The sequence below is a fragment of the Poecilia reticulata genome, chromosome 20 (genome assembly GCF_904066995.2).
Source record: "Poecilia reticulata chromosome 20, P_reticulata-male-v2, whole genome shotgun sequence".
Lineage (NCBI taxonomy): Eukaryota > Metazoa > Chordata > Actinopteri > Cyprinodontiformes > Poeciliidae > Poecilia > Poecilia reticulata.
Window position 1 is genome coordinate 13251882 of NC_088849.1, and position 14357 is coordinate 13266238.

At 39.0% G+C, this 14357-nt stretch overlaps 1 protein-coding gene across 8 annotated transcripts in view; it reads right to left on the minus strand.

Moving 5' to 3' along the window:
• neto1l (neuropilin (NRP) and tolloid (TLL)-like 1, like) overlaps positions 1–14357 on the minus strand; it is a 70744-nt gene that overhangs the window by 19042 nt on the left and 37345 nt on the right. For 7 of the 8 annotated variants that reach the window (XM_081601331.1, XM_008438638.3, XM_017301970.2 and 4 more), the window contains exons 5-6: positions 5752–5793; positions 4447–4574 (exon numbers count right to left, since the gene is read on the minus strand). In XM_081601331.1, coding sequence (XP_081457457.1) covers positions 4447–4574; positions 5752–5793 — 170 coding nt within the window. Of the gene's footprint in view, positions 1–4446; positions 4575–5747; positions 5794–14357 lie in introns of those variants that run through there. The other variant, XM_008438642.3, reaches the window with a different exon arrangement.

Consider the following 14357-nt stretch of genomic DNA (forward strand, 5'->3'; position numbering starts at 1 on the left):
CAAAACAAAATAGACAATAACAGTGACGTGTACAGGAAAGATTGGTTAAGCCCTATTTACTTTGATACCACAATATAAATATAACTTTTCTTTTACAGCAAAGGTTTGTTGGAGGATGTAAGTGAAAAAAAACAACATTATGAACCCCCGTCAAAAGTAGAAAGTGGGGACTTATAAAGCAAGATTAGGTTGTACGTTGTAAAACAATATTTCACACATTAATTCTCTACATATCTGAAAATGGAAAAAGTACACCATAGCTGAAAACCATCTAAAATAACAAACCAAGTACCGTATGTTCCGCACTATAAGGCGCACCTTCAATGAACGGCCAATTTTAAAACTTTTTTCATATATAAGGTATTATAAGGCGCAAAGAATAGACGCTACAGTTAGGGTTGAATTGAACGACGAGATTTGTTCCGTACTCTACAAATGTGGATGCATAAAGACTTGGTCCCTGAGTACTTTATATAGTAGGCTGCGCCAGTCATTGTTTCACTCACGGTGTTGTGATATTGTGCCCAACTGCTTTCTGGATAACACAGACCAACCGACACTCTGCCGCTGCAGTATCTGTCCCCCCCCCCACACCCCACCCCTCCAGCTTTAAATGTATAGGGGCTGGTCCCTTGGTAGCCCTAGTCGAAGCACCCTGGATGAATGTCAAAAGCCACTTTGTTGACATAAAGAATGTCAACAAAACAGTCCTACTCCGGTCAGCGAAGAGAGCCTTCTGAGACTGGGCCGGGGCGTGGCCGGACGATGGTCACCCTTCTCCGTTCGCGCACAGCATGTTCGTGGAGAAAGTGGTACTAAATGACCTGCAGACGACCTGATTATCAGGTCGGTAGGTAGATAGGTCAGTCAAACTTTATTAACAAACTAGCGTTCTGACAACAATCCCAGCATGCACTACACGCTTCTTCTTCTACGGGCGAAAATGAAGTCGGCGGCTGCTTACCGTAGTTGCTAGACCTGTTGTGTGGCTCAATATTGGTCCATATATAAGGTGCACGGGATTATAAGGCGCACTGTCGGCTTTTGAGGAAATTGAAGGTTTTTAGGTGCGCCTTATAGTGCGGAAAACACGGTATATAATATTTATACAGTAACTAAGGAGTACTATCTTGACCATTTGAAGTGGATTTAAGTTAGCTATATAAATGTAGAGAGAGATTAATACAAATGCATTCCTTTTATTGGTCTATTACATCAAATTCTAGTGAAATTTAAAGAGGCTTTTAGCCGTGTGTCGCGACCAGGTTGTTAAGAAGACTCGGCCATGTACACACAGCAGATGTTAAGAAATTTGTTTATTATACATAATGTATTAATAGAATCCCATTTTGATGTTTACGCCTGTATTTTAATCAATTTAATGATGTCAAATCTTGAAACATTTGCTGAAAGGTCAAAGTCACTAACTGTCTGAAACATTGACAAAACAGCAGAATTATCTGACAAATAAGCTGAAAGGTAAACACAAATGAAATGAATTGAATGCTGTTTTTTTTCAGCTGCTCCTTTGATAAACCGACTGAAAAAAAAAAAATCCAAGGCCAGATGGCAAAACACACAAAAAAGAAAGATGTAATCAAAATTTGTAAGTCTGAATTATTTGCTCTCAGAGGAAAAAACACACAAAAAACTGCTGCTTCCTTAATAGCAATAGCCAATAATGGCGAAGACTCAATCGCTGACTGAAGAAGGTAATGTTCTCTCTGTGCCCAGCTAAAAGGTGCCCAGAACACAGCATGCTGCTCCTTACAGTCAGAGTGATACTTGTCTTCATAAAATATGAACAAAGTGTCGGAAAGTTCAGACAGAAATGTTGGAAAGAAATAGACACAACAAACATGTTACATGGTGGAAATAATCTGACACTCCCAAGAGCTGCCAGGTGTACTTGGACATCTGTCTAAGCAGAAATAACAAGAGGGGGAAATGTGGCTAAAAAAACAAACAAAAACACACACACACCCACGCACACGCACACACACGCACACGCACACACACACACACACACAACCAACAGACATCCTCGTATTTGCAGTCTGACGTTTTATTTTGCAGGCCTGTGTCTGATTAAATGTTCTTTCATGATGCCTTGGATACCAGTAAAAGCTCATTAATTTTGATTTTTTTTCTGCCCCTGTGGTTGCTACAAATTCTCTCTAGAAAAAAAAAAAGATGTTCAGACGACACATGCTGGTGTAAAGATCTAACATCATCATTAAAAGTGGTGCATTGCTGTCACTTCTGGCAACAACACATGGCCATTACTGCTTTCTGCAGGTGTGCCTACCCCTTACCATGACTCTTTCTCTCTCTCTTTGCCATCTGCCTTCCACACTTAATCTCCATCCCTTTTACATTTAGACCTTAGATAAAATACATTATTTAGCAACCCCGAGCCCCCGACCCTCTTCCTTTTCTGCACCCCGTTTTTCCTGCCTACTCTCTGGAGTCCGCCGGTGCAGTCTAATTAGAGCCTCCGGCGTAGGATGTCATTATCTCTCTACTGTTTCTGGCACACTGGCAACAGTGCAGCACTGTAAGAGCATAGGGGGGGTATTGAACAATTTCCCCAGATTACAGCACGGCAACATGTATGCAACATATAAAGTGAGGGGAGGTGGGATTCCCTCCTTCACTGCGGTAACATAAGCGTGTGTCTGCACTCTGACAGAAACACGAACCAGAGGTTTTATACGCTTCATGAGTTTTGCAGATAGAGCCAGTGAGAAGTTCAAAACCGTGCACCTGTAGAGATTGAATCATGCTCGAAAATGCATTCGCGTTCGTGCCTATCGGTACCACTGAGTGGAAACCTTTGGCCCTTGACTTGCCCTGGGATTTGATTTTGCAGGATGACATTTTAAACTGATTTTAACTTTATAAAATATATAACTTTCCAATGGTCACGTTATGTTTGTTTTTCATTAATCACGTCTGTAAATTACGAAACTGACTCACATTCTTTGGCATGCATGCAAATATCGCACTGTGCCAGAATAGGTTACATGCTGAATTAAAAAAAGAAAAATAAAAAGAAATAAAAATCAGTCTTGTATTGATAAGGGCTCAGCATCCCTCTGCCTTCCTTTCTTTTTTTTTTTTTTACTACTACTTATAGCACATCCCCAATTCCCCGCTGATGATTCAGAAAAAGTCTGAAGGTGGATGATGCAATCTTACAGCTCCAGTGGCCTTGACTTTTAAAGCAGCTGAATCAGAAGGGCATTTCCAACGGAAACAAAGGCATTAGTGGGAAATATGCAACCCTGAAGAGGATGCCAGATAAGAACAGCTGCTGCAGCCATGAATCATCGCCATACCATTGTTATCAGCCAGCCATATCATAAACCAGCATGCATATGCGTCAGAGGAGGCTGGAACATAAAAGAGCAGGAGGCTTTTCTCTTTTCTGAGAGCCAAAGGAAGTCCGAATCAGCAATTACTTTAGCTAAGAATCACCCACCTTATTGTCATTTAAATTACTTTATCATTAGGGAAAACATACAGCAGAAGAAAAAACAGAGTATTGTTCTGAGTGAAGCAACAGTGACATTTGCTGGAAGCAAACATAAATATGTTTTCTACCTTTAAAAACAGGTATGACTCAAGGTAAAAAAAAAAACAAAAAAACATGCACATGAATAAAATATTTCATTACCATAGTTAATAATGCAAAACAATTCAAAAATTGCATACTCCAATTGAAATAATTTTTTTTACATGTAACTAATTAAATCTACTCCATTCAATAATCAATGCTCCTCAGCAGTTTTGAGCTTGGTGGTCATAATGTTATGGCTGATTAGTGTAACTAGCACAAAGTCTTTGAAATATGTGTTTTTTTTCTGTTTGGTGCATCAGGCTCAGGAGACTTTTAATCCTCTAGCATTAATGCAGCACAGGTACCTCCCAAAGATAAGGAAGCGAGTCTACAGTGTATTAGTGGCTGGAGTGAAGGTGTGCATGTTTACGAGTGTTGGAGCATATCTGTATTTTTTTTTTATGCATGCAGGGTTGCATCCAGACACTGGCATAGAAAACAAATATGGGAAGCCTCAGGGTAAAGGGTCAAACTGCATCGTAACACCATTTCATCAGTGCTAAATCACCCTGTCTTTTTCTGCCCCGACCAAGTCTTCCTCTCTCTCATCCTCTGTGGAGAGTAAAAACTCTCCACATCCTTTCCGTGCTTTGTTCCTCTTGGCAACACTGCTACGATTAGAAAAACACGAGCACCTGACCCTAAGTAAACCCTTCTGAATGTTTGTCTTTCTGACCCTAGCGGTGGAACGTTTTCCTCCCCGCAGCGACAAAAACCTTCACAGGCAACAGAATATGTTTCTGCGTCGTCTGAGGAGACACACAACTAAATCAACTAACTTACATCGTAATCGCAGCTGGGTGAGGAATGGTTAAGTCACTGACCTTGGAACGGGGTGGAGCACGGATGTACCATTTACAGTCGACGGCCTCGGCGGCACCTGCTTTCCCATCTCTTGTGATCTGGTGGGACTCAACGATACCTTCTGGACCAACCATGTCATACTGACAGGCTGAAACACAGGTGTATCCATAAACACATACAAAAGCAATGTTCCATGTATGCAGTCACGTGAAAAGGAAATATTCTGCATGGGAAAAGTCATTGGAAACGCTAAGTACACCGCATCAATCAATAAAAACTTAAAACAATTATTTTCTCAGTTCACGGTGGAGGAATTTTGTCCCATTCTTTGTAACTTTGCTTCAGCTAATTGAGGTTTTCAATGATATGCTTGAATAGAGATTTAGTAAGACCCCACCACAGTCTTTTAGGACAGGGTAAGGTTTTATCGTTACAAGGTGTTAACTTTTAATCCTTCCCTATTTTGTGGAAAGGCACACCTCTCTGATCCAGAACAGCAAATTGCCCTCTTAAATTTGATATAAGCAGCAAAGGTATACTTAATGTGTATTCACACCAGCCCTGTTTGGTCCGCTTTAATCAGACTCTAGTTTGTCTAGAAAGTCCAGCTCTTTTGGGGAGGTGTGAATAAGCAATCAAACTCTGATGTGGACCAAAAAAAAAAAAGCAAACACTGGTCCAACTAAAAACCTTGGTCTTGGTCCGATTGACGTGAACTCTGGCGGTGTTTGAATGCATACGTGGATGCAAACAAACCACGGACCGCTCGAAAAGCAGGAAGCGAACTATGGTGCAGGGCATTCTGGGTGAATATAACCAAAAACAAGTGCAAGACTCTAACTCTAGAGGGAGAAATGGCTCGTGGTAGTTTACCAAAGACCAAAGTGAAATCTTAAAACCGCTAACATTTGACGTTACTCTATTTTTGTTTACATTTCATGAAGAAAGAAGTTGTAGTCTTCTTTGAAATGTCACAAATGTTGCAGTATTATTCTGAACTGAGTCTATCAGAGTATCAGATGTGAAAACATCCTTAGTGTTTTACCGTATTGTATTAACATTGATTGAAAGTGATAATAAATGTACATATTTTGTCCATAGTAGTGGTTTAACGTGGTGTGTAAATTGATTGATGGATGAATAAATGAATGCTATGTACATATGCAAACATTGCAACAGTGAAACACAGTTTATACAGAGCAGCATTACAAGCCTTAGGAAGAAATAACTGTGGTAAAGTAATCAGAAGTGAGGTAGAAAGAGAAAAAGGAAAAATAAAAGAAAAAAAACAGAAGTAAAAACAGAGACTGAGAGAGTATACCTACAGGGCAGAGGTGGGGGTACTCCCAAATCAGCAAAGTCGGGATCTGAGGAGATAGAAGAGGGGAAACAGAGAGGTGGGGGCATTCATTTTTAATGCCTGAAATACATTTTTTTTCTACAGATAACACAGCAGCAAAGTGCATAATGCATAAGGGGATGCTGTATACAGCATCCCCTTATGCATTATATGAAGAACTCACATGACCTATGAATTCTGGAATCCTTAAATGATGTGGTAAAAATCCATATTTTTGATGTGTTTTTATGAACAGGAGAATTATTTTGACAACTTACACCAGTGAAACAAGTACAGCGCTGGTTACATATTGTGATATTTCATCATATTGGAAAATAATTGAGCATGAATAGGTGTTTCCTTTTTTTTAAACATTTTTTTATACATATGTGACTGAGCTTGTTTAAGGCTATTACATCATCATAATTACATACCAGGCCATGCCTAATATGTGCATGGCTTGCACACTCGAAACAGTGAAAAAGTTAACAGTAGACATTTTACAGTTGCAGTATTAAGCCGTATGGTTCCATAAGATGAAAGAGATGTTTCTGCATTCATAACAGGGAAACTATCATCTCTATCAGTACTGCAGCTAGTTTTAATATGCGTATTTGTAATGTACGCAGTTCAACAGAGCATCGGAGCCACCGGTGTAAAAGCACATCAGATTTAAATGTGCATGTTTTCTCAATTCCCAGGACGTAAAGTAAAGTGCACATGTTGAGGTCTCTAAAGTTCAGGTGTGCAAAGTATTTCATACAATAAGAAGACAAAATATGATATCTCTTGTTTTAAGGTGAAGATAAAATGCATGGTTAAAGCATGAAAGCAAGCACCATCAGGAATCTTTCATGGTTCACAGGAATAATTCAAAGCTTTCAAGGACATTGCAGAAAGCACAAAAAATACCAGGTCACTGTAAGGTCAGCATTAGTACTTACAATTAAGATGACCCTAGAAGTCACAAAATATTATGTTTACCGTTTATTCATACTATTACTTATATTTACCAATGTGCGCATGAGTGCTGGGAGTGTGCTACAGCAGATTGTACTTACTATCTTTGAGTTAGCAGAGCTTCAGCATTAGCAGCTGAGACAATGGAGACACTGTTTAACACGTCGATAGGGACGAGTCTACCTGCATGTATTTTATGCAGGTTAGTAAAATTAAAAGAACCGAAAACACAGACTAAACAGAAAGAGATCCTGATGCCAAAATAAAGTGAGTCGTTACCAGTCAATAACTTTACAAAGCGAAATTTTACATCAGACTCATGAGTAAGTTGCACGAGGAAGGTAATGTTTTGAGTACTGCTGCAATACGTTGCATCAAAATGGCTGCCCGTGATGACAACATCTTGTACCTAACATCACAGTTTCTTAATCCTAAAGATTCAATGTTATGACGTCTCCAATGTTGTAACGATAGATGTCGTAGACCGTCCGATGACTTCTCTACGGACAGAAGTCATCTAAGCTTCAACTTGCTCTTTCGTCATCACTTCAGTAGAAACGTTTCTGTTTTCCAACAAAAGTTCCAAATTGGAAAGTCCACAATTTTAAATTAAGATCAAATCCAGAAATATTACAGCGTAATTGAGTAATTCTGATTTAGCACGTTACTTTTTACTATAAAATGTAAATAGAGTAGATATCGTATTCCACTTGACTTCATTTGATCCCAGTAACAAAGCTTTTGTGCCTTTAAAGATCTGCAGTCAGTTATGATCTTCTGACTGCCTTCATCTGAGTACGCACAAAATCCACTTGAGGATAAATGGTGACATGGCTACCACTGACTGAGCTGAGTGTGGAAAATGAGCTTTGATTGCACAGCATGAACTCCTTTCCTAAATGCCACTGACTTTTTTTTGTCTGTGTATACGCTCTAAATTCTTGGTCTAGGCATGAGTCAGTGACTATTTGCTTGAGCTCAGCAGACATGAAAAAAAGAAATCGAAAATAGCTTGCAATGAACACCTGGTGACGGAACAAAATTTGCACAAAAATGTAAATCAAACCTCAGATAAGGATAAAATTACCACCGAAAGGTAAAGTTAGGTTTTTTTCAACTAACTGCAGCTGTGTTCAAAGTCAAAACGTAATTTCAGTCAGCTTTCTAAAGGACAGTCTTTTGATAACCATTAAAAAAAAACTAGAAGGACGACATAAAATGATTTATAATTAGTGTATCAAAACCTCTTACAAATGATCAGGGATAAGAGTCAATAAGAGATATGATTGAAGTGATATGCTCTTTTGAGGCTTTGATTACTCTCCACACCTGTTGCTCTCAACATGATTTAAAGTCTATCTTTGCAAAGTTGAGCAGCAATTAGTATACGCCTAGCTGGCTTTAGATTGTTCAGTGATACTGCACGACTCGTTTTCTTGTTTGTTTTTATCTTTTAAGGAAAGAAAGTTACAACTGAACAACCCTGATTTTGCTCAAGAGAATGTCCCTGCTTTCTGCAGAATATGAGGTGATTATTCATCTTTATGTTAGATATATTGAAAAAGCCCTAAAACTTTTGGCCGTTACTTAAAAAATATTTTATGACCAACTTTGAAGGCGTCCGTCCTCTCCACGTCTGTGTTATTGCTTATGTCTGTGAGAAATGAAAAAAACAGAGTAGAAGACCTCAAGGTCATCTTTGCTGCCTTTTTGAGATGATTTCTCATTTGCTTAAAGTGTCCATGATCCACATAACGATCACAAGGCCAGCAAGAATGAGAGCAGCCCGACAGCACACCTTTAATAAAGGCTGTTCTTAGCATAGCAACAGAGATCTCACCTCAGGACTACAGTGCCTATAAATTCCTCCATGGCGACCCTTGACCTTTCTAAACTTGAGCAGTTGAATGTTAATGAGACATCCTCCGCGCCTCCATTGATCAGCCCCCTTCCTTTCCTGTCTGTCACCACTGATTAATAGATCCAATCAATTAGCTGGATTGATGAAATGAATGACGGACTAAATGTTTACTCTCTGTATGAGTGATGATGTAACGTATTTACAATCTCAGCAAGATTCATAATCTCAGCCACGTCGGTGACACTGCATCACAGTGTGAACATGATATTTCCAAAGCTCTGCTGAGTTTCATCACAGCATGCCAACGTTATTAATTTGTTTGTTTTGTGCTGTCATTGTCATTAACTTCCCCCTATGAGGTCCCCAATTTACACACTGTGGAAACAGCTTTGTATTAGCAGAAGACATTTAGTGCAAAATGCCACACATTTTTCTCTGTTAAAAGTCCAAATTCTTGTACTCAGCTCTGACAAGAACATGCTCACTTGAAAGCCCAAAACATAGAGTTGGATTTTAAATCTTTAAAATGGATTGTCTGTTGAGGTTGCTTTCGAAGCAAAATGCCCCTAAGATGCAACATTTTAATGTTAACTGGTACAACAATAGAACAAAGTATTTAGTGGCTCAGAACTCTGCAGCTGGGAACTGACCTCAGACCGACAGAACCCTGTCACCGGACTGTCCATGTCTGAAGAACTGATATTTAACAAATACCTTGAGTCCATGTTCACTAAGAGGACGACTACGACTCTGTTCCAGGTACAGAAGCTTTGCTGGTCTTTTTAAGTTGCTTTTCAACATTAGTGTTGCAGACCTAGCTTGTAGCATTAGCACAGCTAATCAACCAGATTCTTTCAAATTACATAAACTGGACAAAAAAAAAACTGTACAAAAAAGGCAATGTGAATACTATGCAAGCCTCGACTACAAGCAAACATTTTTATAAAATGTTCTGTCCCTTCATATGAAAGGCTGGTAAATTGGACATTCCTGATGTAGACATTAGTGAATTGCTGTAATGTCTTAAGTGTAGATTAACACAGTTCAGATGTGTAGTACAAAGTGTTCCCCATATGTCCTTTAGGCACTCACAAATGAAACAGAGCTGAAGATGTGAACTTCTAATGACTACAATCCCATAAGTGTTGCATTACTTTTCATAATACAGACATGAACAGAATGTTTTATTAATAAGGTACAATATATTGCATTTATAGTTAAATCGCATACTTCACTGCTACACTTGCTGCACATCCCTTCGCTGTTAACTCTTGCCCCTAATGTATGCATAACTAATGAGCAAGCTCATGACTGTGAGTGTGGAACAATGTTTCAGGAATTAAACATGAGAAGAGGAATAGAGAAAGCAAAGGCACCGACAAGCAGCCCACACACTAAACTCCATTTCCCAATGGCCTCATTTCCTCCCAACCACTTGGTGGTGACATTTAAATAAGCATCTGATTAATAATCTCTGTTTATGTGGTTGATCGAGTTAATGAATAGCCACCATTAATCACACCAACCACAGATGTGGATAAAGTTCCACCAGAGGACCAAAACGGAGCTGCAGGCGGAAAGAGAGCGTGCGAACAGGGGTGACCGTCTCTCATGTTCTTATAGTTCAACTAACATCCAGATCTCACATCAAACCAACACAAATACACGCTGGACTGTTTGTTTGAGAAAACATGTGTCAATGTGAAAATCTCTTCTAATGAAACACTGCTTTAGAGATTAGCCACGTATCTGATGTGGCTCGGCGGGACTTTGTCGTCGCTTCGTATGACAAACCATCTGCACTTTGAAAAATTTTATGTCGAACGTGGATGCTGTAGGACCTGCAAAGGACTGATAGGATTTACCGCAGCCTGGGTGTCATGGTCAGTGAGCTGGGTCTGTGCCCTGAATGGCGATTAGCGCCGATGTGTACCGCGACGCCATGTCACGAGCGTCAACATCTACACAGTAGCAGTCCTACTAGAAACTGCACCACACAGCAAAGAAGGAAAAAAAAAAAAAACACGTCTTGCTTACGGCGAAGAAAAAAAGATATGACGAATATATTTTCCCTCTGAACCTCAGTTCACTTTGTTTTACATTCATACAGACAGCTGCCCTTGACCTCGTAATATACGGTCTGTAACCCTGCAGGAAGAGCTTGTCGCTGGCAAAACTCTCCTGAGTAATTTCCAATCCTACCACAACTATCTATGGTTCAAGTGCCCTTGATTAAAAGCACTTAACCCCCAGGATGTTCTGATGGAGGATTCCAATATCCAGGAATATCTGTTCAAAGAGAAAGATCCTCTGTCAGCACCTGGAGGACAAACCGTTACGTTTTTAGAGGCATATAGATTACAAAAAGGGTGTGATCTCTGTCCTTGCGTTTGAACTAACTATTCATACGATACATTATTGATCTCCATAAGGAAAGCAGCGAATGGAGAAGCGCCGAGAGCAGAAAGAAGGGATAAAGTGTCTTTCTCAAGGACGCCACGGCACAACAAGAATACCGGCACATATGCATTGTCATCATGGTGTTGTTAAAAGACTTAAAGGTGCCCAAAGCACAATTTTCTGCAAAGGTTTATAGAGAGAACACTAAAAGTTTGCTCTTGCTCCATCAGCACAATGTGGTCGAGCACTTAAAGGGTCAAAGAACAAACCAAAATGGCTGTAGCTTTGAACAGATCTGTAAAAGAGACAAATAAAAATCTTTATCCCCAGTGGAACCTCTCAAAGCACAAAGGAATCCATTCACCGCCTTGCACATGTAAGCACATTCTGCTCATGAGAGACAGCTGGTCAACTAAGTGAGACGTATTAGACAGTTGGGAAAACAAAGCATGATTCCAAATGACCAATATGCACCATTTTCACAAAATAGTTCTGTCACACAGCTGCACAAAATGCCTATTTAATTTGCCTTCCAGTTGCTGGCAGTTGGCATTTACTTGCTTCATGGAAGCTCAAGGAAATATGAACTCTGAACTCGAATGCCACATTGGCTTTTCAAAAGTTGTTTTTCCTGTTTTGTTTTCGAAAGTCAATTCATTCCTTCGCCTAAAGTGTTTCCAGCTTGCACAGGTAAACCGAGTGAAGTAAAAAGAAACAAAGCATCAAAATTGCTCAGAAAATATTTGATAAAAAACATTGTAAAATTTAAGAAATTTTTTTGGAGCTTTTAGGAAGCCTTCAAAATAAGGTTTAGAACCTAAATTAACTTCTATCTATGATGGGAAGACAGAGAGAGACGGAATTGAAAACAGCTTTGAGCCATTGGTTTCTGTAAAACGGAAAAATGTGCCGTGTTTGAATAAATGAGCTGTTTGTCAACACACAGATCTGGCTTCATCTAATTTATGCATGCATCTGCTTACAACATCCTTTTTCTTAAAGGGCTGAAAGGAAAATGCAGCCATTTATTCGAGCTGCCATTTCCATACAATAAGTCAAGAAGTGCAGCCTTATCTCCTCACTGTGCGGCAAACTTTCGCGTCAATTTTCCTCGTAGCTGACAAACAAACTTTTGTCAATCCCACCGACTACTGTGCTGAAGTGAGTGCAGCAGTGTAAGCAGTGTGTCAGCAATTTGAGCAATACTTTTTTAGCAAATCACTTTAAAAAAAAAAAAAAGAATAATTACAATTAACATGTTGAAGTCCCAGTCCTAGTCAAAATACAAATGTCAAAAACTGATGTTTGGCAAAAACCTACAACATTAGAAGTTTTGCCTTGCCAAAGGTTTGCAGTTTGAGTGTGCGGTCTTCTCAGTAATTCATCTAAGACTTACTTGCTGTATATTGAAATCTATTTTCATCATTCCTTTCAGCCGGGAGTTCTGTAATGTAGTTTGAAATATTCCATCATTACAGCGTGTCCAACATATCTAAGCTTTTGGCATGTTCGAGCTAATTCAAAGCACTGTAAAAGCACTATCAAAGATTCAAGTGCCCTTTGTTCTCTAAACCACTCTAATGAGTACTTTGTTTTTATACAATTATGTACTGTGGGATTTTTGAGGACATGTTTCTCATTTTCAGTTAATAACTTTTTCTTGTCAAAGCTTTTCAGAAAAAAAATCACCCTTTTTTTTCTTTAATTAAAGATACATTTCATTTCAGTTAAGTCAAAAGGGGTTTGTGTCAAACTTGCTGGATCTGATGCAACACGTGACTGCTAGGCATCATGCGGTATGCTATATAACACGAACCGGGTTTTTCTGTCTTCGAGCCATTTTTCACGCCTCAAATGTATCTTCTTTAAAAATGTGTTATCTGTAGTTTTTTTTTTTTTTTTTTTTTTAGCTGACAACTCACTCTCCACTGGTGCCTGTTCTGGCCCCTATCTGCTCCATAAAACACACTGTCCACTCGAGAGTACTTCACATAAGCCCACTTCAAATAGATTTCAATAATATTTTGACCAGGATGTTTTCCTATGCAACTTTTTTTTTTTTGTCAGCAAAGCTCTACAGATTTTACTTAGTGTCTGGCACAAACTGAAGTCACCTGCAGTTGCCCTCACAATAGTTGAGTAAATATGTCCATCAAGACTTTCATTTTGAGAAGACGGCACAGAATTTCAATCACCCAGGTGGAGTTCTTTTGTTTCCCAATCCGCACTTACTCTGAGTAATGCGAATGCTGTCCCTGTCCTCATTTCAGTGTTTCAGGGAAACGGTGACAAGCACAAAAAAAAAAAAAAAGATAAGACATCACAATGCTATCACCTTGTGAAGAGTTTCTTCTGCCCTGTGTGAATACAACACTGTGTCTCTGTGTTAAGCATGCTGAAGTGATCCAAAGATGAAGTATAGTCTCACTATGCTTTTGCAGTCATCTTTTTCAGTTTTGGTAGTGATATAATAGTTCAGTCATCTTCTTTCAGTTCTAAGAAATTCTATAAGATAAAATGGATCTGGTCTTTACCAACTGTAAATTATTAAAGTTACGATGCATCGTAGTGTCCATTAAACAAAAATGGAGCCAAATAAAAAAAATCTGTGCATGGAAACTTGCTGCATTGAGAGGATTTAATAAGGGAAGTAGGAGCTAATCAATGCACAGCGCAGCTTATGGCTTGTTCAGAAACTGTTTCCAGCCTTACCTCTAATCAGCTGAGAACGGTAATAACGAGGGGAGATGTTGTGCGTAGATACTCATTTTTGGCTATTAAGTAAAATAAAGAAAATATATAATTAATCTGTCTAACCCATTATGGAGAGATAGTTTCAAAAAAAGTGACTAAAAATGACTCGACCGATACCCCACAGGAAACCCTCACCCCAAATCATGACATCGGAATACAGCAGAAAAAAACGTATCCTAACATCGTAAGCAAATGAGAGGCGATGTGACATATTGAAAAGCTGTCTAAAATGGCTAGAAATCATTTTGGCTTCAATAATAATAATAATAATAATAAAAAAAGTCTACAAAACAAAAGAAAAGAAAAAAACCACAGCACATAGCAGCTAAAAAGTATTCCTGTCACTTTGCTACAAACACTAGTAACTTACAGATTGTGCACTGGCATTGCAGACATGCCTTCTGTTGATTTAAACAACTCGAGTTTGCTTGGTGGAGGGTGATAAAATGTGGGAACAGTTTATAATCCCAGCTTTCTCCACTGAAAGTTAGCAAACCTAAAGGATCAAAACCATGGGCATTGGGGATGATTCCTAATGATTGGTTGTAGAAAATATAGACACATAACCATAACACATAACCAGTTTCTAGCATCAGTATTATAATATTGATTGTTTT